The 19,703-nt window shown below is 47.7% G+C and overlaps 3 protein-coding genes across 5 annotated transcripts; 1 reads left to right on the top strand and 2 right to left on the bottom strand.

Moving 5' to 3' along the window:
* Positions 1 to 20: 20 nt before the first annotated feature.
* On the top strand, positions 21 to 3,139 carry dtymk (deoxythymidylate kinase (thymidylate kinase)). Of its 2 annotated transcripts, none has more exons than XM_079740489.1 (5): positions 21 to 373; positions 1,549 to 1,657; positions 2,017 to 2,107; positions 2,450 to 2,647; positions 3,003 to 3,139. In XM_079740489.1, exons 1-5 carry the CDS (start codon positions 322 to 324, stop codon positions 3,111 to 3,113), a joined length of 561 nt encoding a protein of 186 aa, XP_079596615.1. In that variant the 5' UTR covers positions 21 to 321; the 3' UTR covers positions 3,114 to 3,139. The 2 variants fall into 2 exon arrangements, with proteins under 2 accessions (XP_079596615.1, XP_079596614.1); XM_079740488.1 differs by having other exon boundaries at positions 22 to 451.
* A 714-nt stretch (positions 3,140 to 3,853) lies between these two features.
* atg4b (autophagy related 4B, cysteine peptidase) lies at positions 3,854 to 11,721 on the bottom strand. 2 transcript variants are annotated; one of them, XM_079740486.1, is made up of 13 exons: positions 11,701 to 11,721; positions 10,871 to 10,972; positions 10,332 to 10,403; positions 10,032 to 10,130; positions 9,767 to 9,868; positions 9,339 to 9,411; positions 8,826 to 8,905; positions 8,397 to 8,593; positions 7,774 to 7,852; positions 5,617 to 5,762; positions 5,200 to 5,256; positions 5,009 to 5,102; positions 3,854 to 3,980 (listed from the first exon to the last, which is right to left on the bottom strand). In XM_079740486.1, the coding sequence occupies exons 1-13, from the start codon at positions 11,708 to 11,710 to the stop codon at positions 3,907 to 3,909; spliced, it is 1,185 nt and encodes a 394-aa protein (XP_079596612.1). In that variant the 5' UTR covers positions 11,711 to 11,721; the 3' UTR covers positions 3,854 to 3,906. The 2 variants fall into 2 exon arrangements, with proteins under 2 accessions (XP_079596612.1, XP_079596611.1); XM_079740485.1 differs by having other exon boundaries at positions 3,857 to 3,998; positions 5,012 to 5,102.
* A 665-nt stretch (positions 11,722 to 12,386) lies between these two features.
* boka (BCL2 family apoptosis regulator BOK a) lies at positions 12,387 to 19,572 on the bottom strand. Its single transcript, XM_079739186.1, has 5 exons — positions 19,204 to 19,572; positions 18,668 to 18,993; positions 17,829 to 17,957; positions 15,734 to 15,897; positions 12,387 to 13,385 (listed from the first exon to the last, which is right to left on the bottom strand). The coding sequence occupies exons 2-5, from the start codon at positions 18,891 to 18,893 to the stop codon at positions 13,260 to 13,262; spliced, it is 645 nt and encodes a 214-aa protein (XP_079595312.1). The 5' UTR covers positions 18,894 to 18,993; positions 19,204 to 19,572; the 3' UTR covers positions 12,387 to 13,259.
* Positions 19,573 to 19,703: the final 131 nt, after the last annotated feature.

The following is a 19,703-nucleotide window of genomic DNA, read 5'->3' as shown; positions in this document are numbered from 1 at the left end:
GGCCAGTGGTTACTGACTGACGATTAGCTGATTAAGTTAACCGAGTTTCCATGATGACCCTGGCCAAGCCTTCAGGGGCGCAATTTAGTAAAGGAAAGGAAAGGCCTATATGGTTTATCATTTTATTATAGCATTTAAATGCGGTTAAGTTTAAACGGTTAATTACCGTTTGCCGAAAATTACTTCTCGCTCGCCGTACAGAGCCTCCCGGCCACCGTACCGAACCCGCCAAGTTTTGTTTACAATGAGAGCGGAGTGGACTTGTCTCCTCCATTTTTATCACATAACTAGTACCATTTGATTCAACTTATCAAATCAGCCATGGCGTGTAAGAGGGGAACACTGATCGTGCTGGAGGGGGTGGACCGGGCCGGTAAGACCACCCAGTGCACCAAGCTGGTGGAGTCGTTTCGGAAGGGTGGGCGGGCGGCGCACTTGTTGCGGTTCCCCGGTGAGTCCTACGGTGCCTTCGGGTCTGACGGTGGCTTTGCAATTGAGTTGCGATGGATCCTGTGAGTCCATTCAACCGCTTCACCCCTTTCCACAAAGTCGTTATGTTGGTTAGCTGCAGGTAAACGTGTGTCCTTAACAAGTCGGTAGGAGCCTAGTTGGTGTCTTTCCGCCAATGAACACATAAGAAGAGCACAGTTTTCATTTGTTTTGTCGATACAGTGTAGAAGTGCGCCGATTAAACCTTAACGGGAATTCAACTTTAATATACTCTTTCTGCCTCTGTCAGATAGACTCAAGCAGTGGTGCTAAATACTACAATTCACATGATTGAACTAAAATTATTAACGGTTTGTTGAGACCCCCTAGCGGAATTCTGGCAGAAATGATGCATAGAAACTTTCTGACCAGATGTCGGAAGCTTTAGACATTTTCTAGCCTGGCTAATGGCAGACCAAGCTGAATCATAGATTGAGCCTGGTCTGAGGAAGCTGCTGTCATTTTCTTTAGCTCAAGGGGCGTGATCAATAGGCCTGGGTCAAATGACTCTGTACGCAGTTGGCTGCTTGCCGCCGCTTCCCTGTCGTCATTGTGTTCCACCAGCCAATGGCGCGCAGGGGGGGGGGGGGGGGGGGGCTTGGTGATTGGCTCTCGCAGAAACGTGTCGGAAGCAGAAAGAAATGTATTGCTCTTCTCCAGACCCTTCTGCAGGGCGAACTCAAATCGCGGGCGGAATGGGCGGGGCTACCCAGTCTAGACATCACAATGAAGCGCTTCAGAGACTTCTAGCAAAAGTTGCCCATCATCATACTGCTTACATATGCAGTATGTCGTTTTTAAACGAAACCTTGAAAAGCCTTTTGCTAATTTCTCTTTTACTGTATGTGTATTATATGTTTTAACAACCCTTTTTTTTTCTTTTAAACTAGCACTTTGAGATTTTCGAATGTAAAGTGCTCTACAAATAAAATGTATTATTATTTTTACATATCATATGCTTTATACCTCCGGTTTCGCCTTATATATATATATATATATATATATATATATATATATATATATATGGGACTTTCCCAACATTACGATGTGTCTTGACAGACAGGACCACGACCATCGGGAAGCTGATCAGCTCCTACCTGGAGAATAAGAGTGACCTGGAGGACCACACCGTGCACCTGCTGTTCTCTGCCAACCGGTGGGAGCTTGTGTAAGAAATAAGGCCTCCACAACGTCTGTGCCTTGGTACCTCGAAGGGGCGAGGATGTTATGCCACCAGCTGGGAGTGATTAGCCAACGCAAGCCGTTATGAAAATCAGCCTTTTTCCTGTTTTAGTGTCATCACAAGTGGGCGTGTCTAGCTAGGTGTATGCTATGTAAATCAGTGGACCAGCCCACCCAGAGGACTGTTGCAAACGTTGCTCACCTGTCCGTCAATCATCTAGGTAGACACGCCTACTTGTGGGTGTCACTAAAACACAGGATGAGGCCGATTATTTCAAATGGCTTGTCATGGATAATTTTTCTTTTAATTTATGCAAAAAACTAAAACCAAGCTACTCATTCCAGGCCCCTCATGAAGAAGAAGTTGGAGGAAGGCACCACGCTTATCATCGACCGATACGCCTTCTCCGGGGTCGCGTTCACCAGTGCCAAGCCGGTGAGCGTCAAAATCCACCTCCTAAGCTCTGGGTTCACACACCAGCTCCAGTAGTCTTCAACACGCTCTACAGAGCGGTAACATTATTGTGGGTTTTAGGAAGCCCTTGATAAGTTCCTACCGTGTGCCCCAGTAAGGGGCTTACGTTAGAAGCATCTAACTGGTACACCAGTAATAAGCTGCGTTAACTCAGTAAGACACTTCAGTTAGAAGCGTCTTACTGGTATACCAGGAAGAGGCTTCAGTTAGAACATGTTACTGGTGTACACCCAGTAAGGCGCCTCAGTTAGAAGCGTCTGCTCTGGCGGTGGGTGACCCAGTCTCCTCCGGCTCCGTCTCCAGGACTTCTCCATAGACTGGTGCAAGGCCCCTGACGTGGGCCTGCCCAAACCGGACCTGGTGCTGTTCCTGCAGCTGAACCCCAGCGCCGCCGCCCAGCGAGGCGAGTTCGGGACCGAGCGCTACGAGACCAGCAGCTTCCAGCAGCGTGTGGAAGGGCGCTTTGAGCAGCTCATGGCCGACAACTCTGTCAACTGGCAGGTAGGGCAGACGGCGGCCGTCGCCATCGATTTCTTTAAATGCTAAATGGACTGCATTTATACAGCGCTTTTCTAACCAGTGGCCACTCAAAGCGCTTTATAATAATGCCCAACATTCATCCATTCATGCACACATTCACGGCCAGCTGGTCAGGAGCAGTCAGGGTGAGGCGTCTCGCTCAGGGACACCTCACCACTCAGCTAGGAGGAGCCGGGAATCGAACTAGCAACCTTCAGGTTACCAGCCAACCCGCCCTACCTCCTGAGCTGCATGCCGCCCATTTAAGGATCCAGTTATTTACCCCAGTAAGCGTGTAGCTGTGAGCTGTATTGATACGGAGCCGTCCCTTTCCCAGGTCATCGATGCGTCTCAGAGCATCGACGAGGTTCACGACAACATCAAGCGTCTCAGCATGAGCGTGCTGGCCGCCACGGAGGACCAGCCAATCGGAGAGCTGTGGCAGTAGAGAGGCTGACCCGGAGCCCACCCCCCCGGCTGGACCCTTCTCCTGGTCTTTAGGAAGCCGGGACTTCCTTCCAGACCAGTGACAACGCACGCACTTCGATACTTTATCACAGTCACCTGGAATGATCCGCTGGATGCCAGGCTGATTTCAACAGATCGTTTTTATTTTTTACCTTTTTGAATCCTTGATGATACACGTCAGTTGTTCTGTCATCTGTGTATACGGTTGGTGTTTCTGCGTAAATAAATAGCCTTCGAGTGAAGTGATGTGTATGGACCTTTGTAGATTTCTATCAGAGTAGTTTTGCAGGAACAATTAAACACAAGTTAGGAGGAGGCGAGGGGGGGGGGCAGCGTCCTTCACAGGCTGTTTAAAAGACACGGAGAGGGAGGGGGTGGTTAGAGAGAAACTGCAAGCCGTGGGTTGAGGTGCGAGCCGCCGTGTCCGGACGACAACATAAACCGTACGCACGGCCCTTCTGCTGGGAGGGGGCGGGGGAAGGCACCGTATATCACTTCAAGAAAATCAACCTTCAAAGTGTTAAGACTCGAATGGAACCGCGGGGGGGGGGGGGCGGGCAGACAGGAGGGGTCCCCGGCTCCTGCTGCTGCGGGGGGGGCGCATGGCAACAACTCCCGGAGCTGGAGAGGAGAAGGAACGCCGCCGCGTGGCTGGTGATCTCCTCCTCCTCCTCCTCCTCCACGCGCCTCCTCCGCCGCTCCAGAGGAGGGATGGAGAGCCTGGGGTTAAGGAAGCGTCTCTTAGTGTTTTTGGGGTCGCGGGGGGGGGGGGGTCACAGGGACAGGATCTCGAACTCCTCGTCCTCCGAGTCGAAGAAGCGTTCCAGTCGGTCCGAGTCCGGGAAGTCTGCGTAGAGGGGATCAGCAGGAGGGAAGGGGAGGTATGATTACACGGTAGCATGACAGGAGACTAACACGACAGTACAGGGGCTAGACCAGTCCTCCCCCAAGACCTGGTTGTGACCCACATGTGGGTCGTGGGATATTTTAATTGGGTCACCAAATAAATGTATATTCAAATTTTTTTTTTTTTTTAAGTTACAGCAATACTTTGGCACTATTTTGGCATCTATCTCTACAGTTTCTTGACTGTCTTACTTCTTGCTGCTGAAACACCCGAATCTCTCCCCCGGGGGATTAATAAAGTTTTATCTTAACGAATTAAACCCTTGAACACACGCCTACCTGTTTGGCATTAGCATTTAAAAAAACTTTTAACAAGAAACATGTAGGGGTTAGACAGTACAGAGACAGGTCATTAAGGAGCAGGTAGGGGTTAGACAGTACAGAGACAGGTCATTAAGGAGCAGGTAGGGGTTAGACAGTACAGAGACAGGTCGTTAAGGAGCAGGTAGGGGTTAGACAGTACAGAGACAGGTCGTTAAGGAGCAGGTAGGGGTTAGACAGTAAAGAGACAGGTCATTAAGGAGCAGGTAGGGGTTAGACAGTACAGAGACAGGTCATTAAGGAGCAGGTAGGGGTTAGACAGTACAGAGACAGGTCGTTAAGAAGCAGGTAGGGGTTAGACAGTACAGAGACAGGTCATTAAGAAGCAGGTAGGGGTTGGGTATATCTTGCTCAAGGATGCCTACAGGTAGACTGGACTTTTGGGTTCAAACCCAGAAACTTTCGTAACCATTCAAGGTCATTTCCACTTAACATCCAACCACTGAAGAATGCATCTAAAACGATGTTGTTCTGATGTTACTTCATATCTAAATCAACATTACGTACTGTAACGCACTACAGCTGGATAGATAACGTCTCAGCTCTCCATTTGTAACATGCACTGGCTGCCATTGAATGAAACGGACCCAGGTCCACATCAGACCCCAGGCCTGCAGGGTCAGTAGAGGTACGGGGTGGGGTAGTTACCAGGGGTGAGGTTCAGCACGTCCACGCTGACCATGTGGGAGGGTTGGGACTCCACCAGCTCGAACATGGGGAGACTCCCCCGGTTGCACGACAACTGCAGGGGGAAACGCCGCGTTAACACAACTCTCTGTCCATTGCTGAGACACGAGGGGGGAAAGGCGCCGCGCCGTGCCCACCCAGCGCATACGTACCCGTCGGATGCGCATGCACCAGTCGTCAAACTCGTCCTCCGTCTTGCAGAAGAAGCCCTGGGAGGAGGCAGGGACAGACGTGGTGAGAGGGACGGATGTGACGCCGGTCAGATCGCATTTCACTGAGGAGGGACCACTCCACATGGTGTTAAAACTAAACATCCATCTTACGCTGTGAAGATCAACCAATGGGAACACTACCAAGGCCTTGTTTTCTATTGGACACACCAATCAAATCACATCTTCCCCATCCTGTCCCGCCCCCCCAATATCCTTTATTTGGAAACGGTAAAACGATACCAACTCCAAAGACATTAACCCGTCATGTTGGATCTACAGCGGGTGACGGTCACGTGACCAGGTCTCAGGACTCCTCCCACGTGCCCAGGTCATGTGACCCCCACCCCGGGAGCGTACCGCGGCGATGGAGGGGTCCAGCTCACAGATGTGCATGCGGCAGGGCGGCTGCTGGCAGTGGTAGGTGTCGTCGGGCACCTGGCCGTCGTCACTGGGCTCCACGGACGGCTGGGTGGTGTGGGGGTCCAGGTAGATCAGCTCCTCCCCTGGGGGGGGGCGCACCGTTACCATGGAGACACGGTTCGGCCTGTCTTGTTTGGCCACTCAGACACTTGTATAACATACAGGGGGTCCATTATGTATAGCTTCATGAAGACTCAGACTAAGACTCCCTCAAGGACATTGAATTTCCAGTAGCTTACAGAAACACAACACAATATATATATATATACAATATAAGATAAAACAATAAACGCTTAGCTAACTATAAAAAGTAAACAATAAACTCTTAGCTGCTACAGAAAGTAGAGATAAGAATAGAAGTAAAACAGGATTCAAGTAAAATTAAAGAAAAATGTAGAGAACTGTATAGAGGATAAAGATAGATAAATATATGGCTGTATATGGCATTGTGTTGTCATACAGTGGATAAATAAATAAATAAATGATGAATAACATGAAGCCTAGACTAGTCACCGTCTACCTCAACAGGAAACATTTATTTTATTTTTTCTGTTGTATTGTGTGTATATAGACATATTTTCTGCACATTTATTGTTTTATTCTTCTATTTCTAATTCTGTCAATGTCCTTGTGGACTGTGTGTGGCTGCTGGTTCAGGCAGCCTCACCTGGCCTGAGTCGGGTGGACCTGGCTCTGGGGCTGGGGGAGGCTGTACACATGAGGGGTAACTGCTAGCCAGAGCACACAGGTTTAACCAGAGACGGGACAAAGTCACTGTTTGGCAAGTCCCAAGTAAGTCCCAAGTCTTAGCAGTCTAGTCCGAGTCGAGTCCCAGGTCAAGACAGGGAAAGCCAAGTGGAGTCCAAGTCAAAGTCACACTAAAGCCAAGTCGAGTCCAAGTCAAAGTCCCAAACTTTTTCAAGCCTTGAATAAGTCACCATGTATTTTTACTTAATAATGTTATTATTAGGCTATTGATCATAATTTCAACCTATCACTCTAATGTACAGTCATTTCTTATCAATACAGTTATAATATGTTCATTGTTTCTGTCTTCAAATGTGTTATGATATGCGCATGCGCCGAAATCTTATGTTGTTAAAAGTAGCCCAATAGGGTTGGGAAAACCGCCCAATCTGGCAACACTACCTGAACGTCCTCAAAATGTAGCCCAAAAGGGCGGTAAAAAACGCCCAATCTGGCAACACTGCTGAACGTCCTCACCTCCAGCGTCAACGTAAATCAATGAGACCAACTGAAACAAAACCGATATGAAACTTAAACTGTGATTCTGAAGAAAGCATAAATTATATCGAAATTCAGTTTAGATATTATTGAAGATACGAGTGTGTAGATTTGTTATATTTTTTGAACGAAGGTAAATGGTTGAACAATGATTTAGTTACGATGTCTTAAGTGTCAGAGGCTGGCCAGACGGCTTCAATGGGACCAACTCAAAACGCAGCTGATATGAAACTAAAACTGTTATTCTGAATAAAGTATAAATGATATCGAAAATTCGTTTTGATATTATTGAAGTGTAGATTTGTCTTCGCTCGCTGTTTTTTTTTTCCATCTTCACAGAAGTGAATGCGTCTTGGGTGTCTAGCCCTCTAGGCGGGAAATAGGTTAGATATCTAAAACAATAAATGTTTTGACTCAAGACATGTCGAGTCATTACAAGTCAAAGAGGCAAAGTCTGAGTCATGTCTCAAGTCAAAAGCGGTCAAGTCTAAGTCGAGACGCAAGTCATGCGTAATTTTGTCAAGTCGAGTCTGAAGTCATCAAAATCATGACTCGAGTCTGACTCGAGTCCAAGTCATGTGACTCGAGTCCACATCTCTGGGTTTAACCGGTGTGCTGTGATGAGTGGATGGTATGCAGCCTCAACCGGCCCCAGAGACCAATGACAGGACTCGTGGGGCTGCTTCTACCAGCCGTACATCCCACAGTCCAGCTGTCACATTGGAACTTCCACCTAGGATTATCTTAAGTATTGGCTGATGTCTCAGATGACACTATTCTGATCTGGTAACCAGATGACTTCACCAATGCAACGTTAACCTTCAGATGATGGACCTGTCACCAACTTACCTACGTAACCGATGAAGTAGTGGGCGCTGTTTGGTTTCCCTCCGATCACACCCAGAGACTGAGGCAGCATGAAGCATTGCTGTGAACACAGAGAGAGAGAGGAGCTAAAGAATAGCGTGGTTCTACTGATGTGGACAGACAGACAGACACACAGACAGATAGACAGACTGGTGTGGTTCTCTTGATGTAAACAAAGAAATCTGGATTAAATCTGCATTGTGAAGGCAGAGTTCCCCTCCCGTCTTTCAGGAGGGGACACGGCCGGAGCTGACTCCAGACCGAGTTAAAGCCCCTCTACCCGCGCTACACAGACACTGTGTGTCTAACAGAACAGTGTGGTTCTCCACCTTCAGCGTCTCGATGTAGGCCTCGTTGACGGGCCACTGTGTGTCTAACAGAACAGTGTGGTTCTCCACCTTCAGCGTCTCGATGTAGGCCTCGTTGACGGGCCACTGTGTGTCTAACAGAACAGTGTGGTTCTCCACCTTCAGCGTCTCGATGTAGGCCTCGTTGACGGGCCACTGTGTGTCTAACAGAACAGTGTGGTTCTCCACCTTCAGCGTCTCGATGTAGGCCTCGTTGACGGGCCACTGTGTGTCTAACAGAACAGTGTGGTTCTCCACCTTCAGCGTCTCGATGTAGGCCTCGTTGATGTCCGTCAGGCCCAGCCTGAGGGGGATCAGCAGCACCAGGGGCCTCCACAGGGGGCCCTCTTCCTCTGCCATGGCCCCTGCGCCCTCCATGCAGCCGTTCAGCGCGCTGGCGCCCCCTGGATCTGCACACGCGCCCCCATAGTCCAGCCAGGGCATGCACAGACGCTCTGCAGAACAGAAGACAGCGTTAGGCAGGAGGCTCCGGAGCAGTAGAGGACGGGCAGTGCACTACCACTACCACACCACTACCACATCTATAGATATCGTTATATCAATCTATATACTGTATATATGTGTGTGTGTGTGTGTGTGTGTGTGTGTGTGTGTGTGTGTGTGTGTGTGTGTGTGTGTGTGTGTGTGAAAGAAGACTATAAATAAAGGTTGAAGAGAGGGACTCACTAATGTCTTCGATGACCACCGTGTTGTCCATGGCAACGTGGACCACCTGCCGACTCCACCTGTCGAACATGGCCAGTTTCCTGAGAGAGAGACAGTTAGATCAGAGAGACAGTTGGATCAGAGAGACAGTTAGATCAGAGAGACAGTTAGATCAGTCCAACATGGCCAGTTTCCTGACAGAGATACACCAAGATCAGTTTCCTGGCGGAGAGACATTTAGATCAGTCCAACATGGTTTCCTGATAGAGAGCCAGTATGTACACGTCAGAGATGCTAACACCCTTGAGTTAAGGGGAGCTTTACATTACAACTTCCCCATTCACACTGAGGGGAATATGTGCATGCTTTTTGTCACTTGGTGTAGACATAAACAGAAGTACATTAACCCCAAACGCCAGGAGACAAAAACATGACAAAACAGAACCCAGCAGTAATGTGGTGCAGTATCGCATTAAGAAAACATGCAAATCTGAGGGGACTTCTGCTTTGAGGCTTTGAGGTGAGAGTACTCACTTGAGCACCTGGGCTACTGTGTTTGGTCCGTACCACTGTCCTATCGACTTCCCCTCGCCTACCCCCATCTGGGCTGGGGGGACAAACACAAGAGTTACTTACAAAGCAGTGAGGTAGAAGTGACATTAAAAGTTAGAAGTTACATTTACATTGAGGGCATTTAGCAGACGCTTTTATCCAAAGCGACTCACAATAAGTACATTTGTCGGAAGAAAGAGAAACAACAATATATCGCAGTCAGTACAGTAAGGATGTTCATAGAACCAAGTGCCAAGCACTAACAATCGTTAGGTCAACCCATTCCCCGTAGACAACAAAGATATAACACCTTCCTGGGAGTATGCGCTTAGTCTGGCAGATCAGCAGCGATCGATCAGCGTTAGCTGATCCATAACATTGATGAGGAGCCCGGGGGTGGTGGTGCTCACCGATCTGATGGATGGAGTAGCAGCTGTCCTTCTTGTCGATGAAGGCGTTGAGGAGGCTGACGTAGGCGTCTCGCTGCCGCTGGCCTTTATCCCACCGCCAGTCTGGTGACAAAACCCTGGGTTACAATCAGCATCTCCACCTCTCAGTAAGAACCTCCACCTCTCAGAGTTACAATCTCCCCCTTTCAGAGTCTGGATGTGTTACAACCTCCACCTTTCTGATTCAGAATGTGTAATGAGCTACACCTTTAGGATTTAGACCCACCTCTTCCAAGGTGTCTGCAGACCAGGGCCTGTCCCAGGATCATCTGCCCACACCGGAGCATGCATCCCCAGCCGGTGTCCGACGTCGGACCGGTCCCCCCTTGACCAGCGGGGAACACAAACATATCGCATTTGCATTCAGGGCATTTAGCAGAAGCTTTTATCCAAAGCGAAAGTATATTTGTCAGAAGAAAGAGAAACATCTACTGGAGACCTAACTAATAATTGTCCGTCGTATCGAATAGATACTTAACTAATAAAAATCAAAACGTAGAGATCATTGACCTCTTTTTGAACTCACCGATTGGCTGGAAGTTTTTTCTGTACGTGAACCACAGTCGCGACGTAACGTCTGAGAGGATGTCATCCCTCTCTGCACCAGGAGCAGGAACAAAAACACAACGACATGGTCACAATTTAGAGAGAGAGACCAATCCTGAAGGAGCAGGTAGGGGTTAGACAGTACAGAGACAGGTCATTAAGGAGCAGGTAGGGGTAAGACAGTACAAAGACAGGTCATTAAGGAGCAGGTAGGGGTTAGCCAGTACAGAGACAGGTCGTTAAGGAGCAGGTAGGGGTTAGACAGTACAGACAGGTCATTAAGGAGCAGGTAGGGGTTTTACAGTACAGAGACAGGTTGTTAAGGAGCAGGTAGGGGTTAGACAGTACAGAGACAGGTCATTAAGGAGCAGGTAGGGGTTAGACAGTACAGAGACAGGTCATTAAGGAGCAGGTAGGGGATAGACAGTACAGAGACAGGTCATTAAGGAGCAGGTAGGGGTTAGACAGTACAGAGACAGGTCATTAAGGAGCAGGGAGTGAGAATCTTAACAGACCCACCTGTGAGTGCGTTGAATTCCTTCCCTAAGATCCACACGGGATCTGAGGTCTCTGGAAAGTCTTCGAATTCTCCAAATCGAAGTGTGTCGTACGTCAACGTAGCTGTCAAAGAAAAGCCCACAAAACGCTCAATTCACACCGTACCACCTTATTTGGCACGTGAACGGCAGAAAATGGTTAACAACACAAAACAAGTGCGGGATCAGGAGACGTCTAATAATGCGTCATTGTTTGGACTGATGTCACTGATGGACGGCTGGCTGCTGAGCCGGGCGGTGACGTCACGTTCTCCAACAAAACGTGACGTCACGACGAGCACCATAGAGAAATAAGTTTATTGCGATCATATCAGAAAGTTGTTCCATCCACCAGTAATATCCAGCTTCTCGCTAAGGCCAGAACCTTTAATCTGACCCTCGGATGAAGTTATATCGACTATTTTGACTCTGATGGCGACAACATTGTCTTGTATTACTCAATCCCTCCCAAGGACAGCTGTCTCACACCCTGAATCTCACGTTTCGGGGGGATAATCATGGCTGATTGTGTCTGTCTGCTGCCGATCTGAAGACATAGAATGTTCGGGGGATGATATTTAAAGCGCTGTTCAGTCTCTGGGATGTTCAGGCCACCTCACGCTATTACAATGCTAACGTGCTAACGACGCTAAACACAGCAATAACGTGCTGTGTATGGTCGGGATTTTGCGACGTTTGGTGTCAGGGATTGAGGTTTATTCGCATATGTAACGTACGGATGCTGTTAGTATGTTTAAATACAAAAAAAAACGATTAAAAGCCATTGTTATTGACGTGGAGATCCTGCCCTACCTGCGTCCATCCCGACGGTCTTGTTTGTTATGGCTCTTGCACTCTGAACCTCTTGGCCAATCAGAGGGCGAGCTCTGCTGCGGAATTCAGAAAAGGAGGCGGGACGTGCGCTGTTCAGCCAATAGGAGGTTGTTTTTTGGGCGGAGGTTAGTTCTTTGGGATTTCTTAAAAATGCTACGTTTACAGAACCCGTCAAAAAACCATAGTAATTATAATAATACCAATAAATGAATAAAAAAATACGTTTTTTTTTTTTTTACCAATCTGCAAAATAAAAACACAATAAATACGTACAATTATATTTTAAAAATACATATTTTTTCTTACTTGAAGGTTTTAGATTTGTAACGGACAATGAGTTGCTCTCGGTAAACACGATAAACTGTAAACGGATCCGTCCTCCCGCCCCGTGACTTCGGTTCACCGATTGCGTCACACTGTGTCTGTTGAAATCTAAAAGTTCTGCCCATGCTTTTATATTTTTAATACAGAATAAACTGGTGTCTTTTAGTTTTCCTCATACGATTTACAATACAAAATGCCATTCAAAAAATCGCTACATCTTGAATATGAAGGCCTGCTACAATAAGCCTATTTCTGCACCAAAAGAACTATTATAAAACGGTTAAAATAAAAATGCATCTGTTGATGGACCCAAGGATGTGCTCAACCACAGTCCACCGCAGTTTATTGCATTAAAAACAATTTATTTCCTATTACATTGGGTGCTTCATGCCAGACCATCGTGGTTTTATTCACAGGGTACATTCTACTCGTTATACAAACGTAAATATTAAAGTGCTTTATTTCTGTGGCTAGCGTTTATTAGACTGAACTAACGGGCCACTCTCTCTCCGTGAAGATGTGAAAAAACATGTGAAAACACATGTGTAGCCTAGGTAATACACACAATTGTACTAAAGAGTGTAAAAAACGTGTGCGTAGTGGCATTATACGTGGCTCGTGTGCTCACTTCTAAATTAGACTCATTTGTGACACGTAGATCAAATGCTCTTGGCTTGACATAGGTGCTTTCATGGGAATTGAGCCGCTGTTTGGACATTTCCAGGAACATTGTCCACACATGTCTGCCGCCAGGGGGCGCCTCTGTCGCTATGCAAAGCATGTGTGGCGTCTAATTTTAGAATCTCACAAAACAACACTTGCTTTGTGTTTTTTCAGCAATGCCAGATTCTTATGTAGAAATATATATACATTATATCCGTTAATGGTATAATTTAATATAAATCAAAACAACCTTAGAGACGGTTATGGGATCCATTAAAAAAACAAAAACAACAAACAAACATCTTCTGAACAAACCGATTATTTCATGCGGTTCCCAAACGTCTTAAGCAACACAAATGCTGTCCAAAAGAGTCTTGGACAGAAGGCAGATCCAGGTGTGTGAGCGTGTGAACACGTCGCGGTTGCGTCCATGTAAACAATCAGGTTCTCTGGTGTACACGTGTCCAGACACACGCTCCTGTTCCCAGGAGGCTGGCAGCAGGCAGAGCGATCAAACCCAGTGCTCCCACCGCAGTGCCCTGGAGCGGGGCTCACTTCTCCCTCAGCAGGTAGAACACCACCGCCTTCAGGTACTGGCCACAGGTGCTGGCGGCCGACACCAGCCAGTGGGCTCTGAAGCTGGGGTCCGTGTTGATCACACACTTGGTGACGTCCACCTGGGGAGGGGGAAGGAGAGGGAGCATTCAGAACCAGAGGAGCCAGAACACGGAGGTACTGATCAGTGTGCCCCACCCCTCAGCCCTATACCTGGAGGATCAGAGTCACTGAGAGTCGCTCCGGATAGTGCCAACAGTCGATCGTTAGAATCTTGAAATTGCAATCTGCATTTAAATGAATTACTAAATGCTAAAGCATCTCAAAAGGCTGTTTGTTCTACCGTGCTGTGATAGAAGCATGGTAGAAGATACATCACTGAAAAACAGTTTGGGGTGGATCAAATCTAACATTACATACATTTGAAACCAGTTCTCCGAACATTCTTACATAAATTAAAAGTTGTCCAACTCCATTTTGCAGCTCCCATTCGAGACAGGCTCCCTAATGCTTATTAGCTGTACTTTTAAAATGTCTTCCTGCTCTGGAACACCTGAGAGTCATGTGAGGTCATGTGACCGGGCCAGGTGAGGTGTGCTGCCCTCCACCACAGCTGGGACCTTCTCACGGGTAATAAAGCCAACAGCAGGAGGCTGCTGACACAGCCCCAATCCAACCCTTCCCCTCCTGGCCTCCTGTGTCCGGGAACGACTCAGGAGAACTGACCAATCAGGATCAAGTTCGGTGTAGGACATGAACTAACTAACCAATCAGGTTCTTAGAGATCTCATGAGACTAGTAAAAACGAACCAATCAAGTGTCAGTTCGTTTGAAAGACTAACCCATCAGGTTAGTGAGTCGAATGACCTCACTGGTGCTGACAGAAAAGTCTCATACAGACAAACCTTCTGTGTTCTGTCTGGTTACGCAACTCCATGCCCCCATTAGCCCTCGTTATTCACAGGGACTCTAATTGACACACGTCTACACAGAGAGACAGAGGACAACCGGGGCATTCAATCAACCAGGGTCTGGGGAGAGAGCGGTGACGTATCACGACTCCCCAGATAGACCCATGTTTCCATGTTTCACTGCGGCCGTTCTGACCTCTCTGCCCTGCTGCTCAGCAACAGATGGTCTGGACCAACAGCAGCGGACCCACTCATCTGTTCTCCTCATCTCACAGAGGCTCTCTGACTTAATATGGTGTTCACAATAGACGTGAAATGATGCAGAGCTATGCAAACACGGCATTGATAAGCTATGCGGTCTGCTTAAGTCCATGCTAAGTCAGTAAAGGATTAATTCATTTTGGCAGTTCTAAAGCGACCTAGACTAGGTGGGGAAGAGATTCACAGCTGACTCAACGTTCCTAGGACCTTAAATGGGAAGATGAGATGATGAACGCACTGGAGGTCTGGTGACTGCGGTCTGAACAATTACTCCAACTTCAAAGAGCAGAAATATGGGGAATGTCTGTGGGGGGTTATTACTGTAAATCTGTTACAGACTGTTGTTGACTCGTGGGATTCAAATCTAAAGTAAAAATACTTTGAAGCAGCTATGATTTCAGAGCCTTTGGAAATTTTATTCATTATACATGGGGGACTGTTCGAGCAAAAAGGGATCTGTTAATATTGTGGGAGCACTTTATACTCGTAAGTGTATCAGTACTCCCCTCTATCTATCACAGAGCCGCCCCATTGTCTGGGGTCCTGGCAACACAGATCCAGTAAACCTTTGATTCACTCCTGACCCAAACCATTCCATAAACTATAAACATCTTCCTCTGTAAACCCTGGCTGATTTGTGCTCCTAGGCTCTCTGGGAGTCTGGAATGCACTTTGTTGAGCTGTAGCCTTGTTATTGCATTGAGAAAGCCGTCTGAGCAGCCCTGTCTGCTCTATCCCTAACCTTGTTTCCTCTCTGACTGGCTGCACCCTGCACTGTTGAGGATCTTAAACTCGGTTTTGTTTTTTGTAGAGTTGTTCCGATAACGATGCCAGTATTGGAAATTCCTCAGATAATGCCTTAAATGCAGCATCGGGTATCGTCGAGTACGCAAGTCTATGTGCCCATCCGATACCACCACGTGACATTAATTTGCTACACAGGCAGAGAACTTGAAACACTACGGTGTTATGCTGCGTTCGTTAACAGTCGGAGGTGGAAAGTCAGAACGGGAAACGTGTCATCTTCGACCTACGTGTGTTCAAGCTACCAAGTCGGGAAAACATGGATGCATTGACGCTTAACTACAAGAATACAAATGTATTATATAATTATGGATTATAAATGTAAATGATCCATTACTGGAATTAGGGAGCTCTTTCTGTCTCTCGGGGGGGGGCTAGAGTCAGGGGGGGTCATAGACATACAGCTGGTGAGACTGTCCCTGTCATTAAGGGCTATACTAATACAATTGAATGTAATTGTATTTAATTGAGAATGTAATTGAAGCTCTCCTCACCCATCCCCCGCGCCTCTTCAGCCACGGGATCAGGCTCTTGCGGACGAACTCCCCCATGCAGTCCACGATGGTATGGACCATGGCCGGGTGGCCGTGGCGCACGCAATCCACCGCCAGAGCCCCCGCCACCGCATACAGGGAGACCACCTTCCCCCACGTCACGCCTGGGGGGCACACAAGTAGATGAACACACAAGATGAACACACCAACACACACACACACACACATAGATGAAGCCACACACAAGATGAACACACCAACACACACACCAACACACACACACACACACACACACACACACATAGATGAAGACACACACAAGATGAACACACCAACACACACACACACATAGATGAAGACACACACAAGATGAACACACAACACACACACACACACACACACATAGATGAAGACACACACAAGATGAACACACCAACACACACACCAACACACACACACACACATAGATGAAGACACACACAAGATGAACACACCAACACACACACCAACACACACACACACACATAGATGAAGACACACACAAGATGAACACACCAACACACACACACACACACACACACACATAGACGAAGACACACACAAGATGAACACACACACACACACACAAACATAGATGAAGACACACACATAGATGAAAACACCAACACACACACACACACACACACACACACACACACACACACACACACACACACACACACACACACACATATAGATCAACACACAGCACACAAAGTAATAAACAATGCAACAACTTCCACCAAAATAGTTAAAAAGTTATAATTATAGTATTGGTTTCAGTTCAATTATTTCATTTGACTTGTTTTTCTGTGTTTCAGGAAATGTTGGTTTGCTGCTTACTTCTCGTTTTAAAATAAGAGCGTGTTTTTGGTTTGATAAGGCTGAGGCTCTAATCTGCTCTCCTCCACAACTTCCTCAAGGAGGATCGCACCTCCAGGACAAACTTCACTTCCAACCACAACACAATGCTGTCTTCCATTTTTGTGCTAAGGAAACCTGAGTTTCATCGCGATTTAAGTTACTCTTAAGTAACTAATGCAACTTCAAAGTTATCATGCTTTTATTTTGCCAATCAAAACACTCTTTAAAAAGCAGTTTTAAAAAGGTGTTTTACAAATTAAGTTGTTATATATTGTTATAATTGTGTTATACTCTCTGAGTGTGTGTGTCTGTGTGAGTGAGTGAGTGAGTGAGTGAGTGAGTGAGTGAAAGTGTTTGTGAGTGAGTGTGTTTATTTAGTTTATCTCTTTGTTATGCTGGGTCCTAATTCTCTGTTTTCTCCTCAGGGAGTGTGTGTGTGTGTGTGTGTGTGTGTGTGTGTGTGTGTGTGTGTGTGTGTGTGTGTGTGTGTGTGTGTGTGTGTGTGTGTGTGTTCTCCTCTGTGCTGGCTCCAGGGTTGGGTCACAGCTGTTGTCATGACAAACCACAGAGAGGAACAGTTTACCTTATAAGGGGCCCTTCAGCTCCTCCCCTCCCCCCCCCCCCCCCTTAATATAATTCCCGTAAGCCGGATAAAGTGAAACCAAACAAAAGCAACCTCCATTCACCCCAGGAGGGGAAATGTGCGCTCTTACACAATACAAGTAAAGTATACTCAGGTGTGTGTGTGTGTGTGTGTGTGTGTGTGTGTGTGTGTGTGTGTGTGTGTGTGTGTGTGTGTGTGTGTGTGTGTGTGTGTGCACTGTTTATTCGTTCAGCAGTTGCTCTACAGGGAGTCCAGGAGCAGGTAGGGGTCAGGGGTCACCTAGTTCTAGGATATGAGGGGGTGACCCCAGAGCCTTCCAGCTGGGAGGCGTACACCCTTATCCTTAATGTCTTATGTTAGAAAATAGCCGAGAGAAATGGTTCCCTTTACGGGGTCTATAAAGGGAGAGGTGGTGTATTTAATTAGTTAAGGGTTAATACAGCTAAAGGTGTCTTTAGGTAAGCGTCCTTACAGGTAAAGGTGTGTTTAGTTAAGGGTCCTTACAGGTAAAGGTGTGTTTAGTAAAGGGTCCTTACAGCTAAAGGTGTGTTTAGTTAAGGGTTAAGGGGTGTCTTTCTCCAGACGTACCTGTGGAGAAGATCTCGGCGGCGACGGCCAGGAAGGCGTCGGACACGATGCTCTCGGACGCCACGGTGATGTTAAGCTGCTTCGCCACGTTACGGTAGATGTTCGGGCGCAGGTACTCCAGCTCATCACCTAGCAACAACAACAACAACAACAACGTTTTCAACATGGGCCCCTTTGTTGTTCTCCCATCGGTTTCTCCTTATCTAGATCAGGGGCTGCGCGGCGCAACAGCCGGCACAAATGGGTTAAAGAAGGTTAAATCAACACAGGTACAATACTAATCGAAGACAGAGTCAGGTAGGTTAGAGGGGAATGAGTCACAGCAGAAACAACGAGTTATCGTTTACTTCAACAGTTACTGGAAAGATGAGCAGGAAATAGATTTTTAAAGCTGCACCTAAGATCCAGGAATGGATGGGGGGGGGGGGGGGGGGGGGGGGTCGCTTGGGCCGGTTCTCTCGAATGCCTACTCCATCTTTAAGCGTTATGAGTTCTTCAACTCGATGAACGACGTAATAATTTGAACGTGTTAGATCTAGTTCTATTGCCCAAAGTGCATGGATATCAAAGACTGCATCTTGGACCATGAACAAAAAAATTAAATATACTTCCTTTAGCGGACTCTTGGCACATTCTGGGTTGCGACTTAAAATAAGTGCATTCAACTGCACTTATTTTGAATGCACTTATTTTAAGTCGCTTTGGATGAGTAAATAAATGCATTAAATGTAAGTCCTGTGAGGGTGAGTGGGTGGCACATGCAACCCCTTCACATTCTGACTGGCCCCTAAGTGATCCTGGACGCCCAAGCAAAGTGGCCCCCCGCCGGGCGGACTCACCCAGCCACAGGATGACCGACGAGGTGTCCCCCAGCGCGCTGCCGCCCGACGCGGACAGCCCGTGGTCCGGCTTGGTCCAGCCGATCCCGGCCCGGTTGAGTCTGGAGTGGATGTAGTCCCTGCACAGCGCCTTCGCCTGGGACACCAGCTCCTTGTCGGTGGGCGAGCGGTCAAACACGTCCATCACTTCGGCCGCGAACACCGAGGAGCGACGGAGCATCTCCATGCCACTTTCATCCGGATAAGGTGGTGTCGGTCCTCCTCAACCCCCCCCCCCCCCCCCCCGACACCGCGTCCGACGCAGGGAGAGATTTCCAAGGAACCCCCTGCGGGATACAGAGGAATTCAAACCGTTTAACAACATAACAACCCATAAGCACGTCCAATATGCCGACAGCAGTCTACCAAGTAGGCTATGAATGATTGGTTGAAATTATGTGCAAAATCCTTCGGGATTCCACAGCTGCTGATCCAAAGCGCTATGAACCTACCACGACATTACGCAGAAGCCCACTCCATCAATAAAGCCCCCTTACCGTGGTTAGCAGTCCACATATAACGGGATGGTCAATATTAGAACTGAATGATCAATGTGTCTTCCGATGGTCCATTAAGAAGCTACGAGCGGACTTTGGTCGTGGAGGTGTGATCCGTCTGGTCTAGCCTTGCAGCCTTTCCTTCTAGGGAGCTCATCGTGAGCCCTGAGAGGCGGGGATACCCCCACGGTCCCCGCCCTCCTCGTCTCATTAACTACATCATGGACTCGGTGCTCTGGGTTCGGATTTGGTCGTTAGTCGACCACGCCTACGCGTAAAGTTATGCGCGCTGTTTCTGGTGGAGGATTCGGGTTCTCCCAACGGCTGAGTCACTCGCACTGAACCTCGCCGAGCAACAATAAAAACCAGTCGTCATGGACAGGAGCCAGGGCCGTTGACCAGAAGACTGAATTCCACCACTCCCTTTTTCGGTCGAAAACAAACCGGCTTTTACCTCGGAAGTTAATCCGGTAATCTGGTCCCTCCCCGCTGGAGTTGTT

The sequence above is a fragment of the Pollachius pollachius genome (assembly GCF_949987615.1).
Source record: "Pollachius pollachius genome assembly, chromosome: 7".
Taxonomy (NCBI): domain Eukaryota; kingdom Metazoa; phylum Chordata; class Actinopteri; order Gadiformes; family Gadidae; genus Pollachius; species Pollachius pollachius.
Note: the sequence above shows the minus strand (reverse complement) of the source record. Positions and strands in the feature narration are given on the sequence as shown.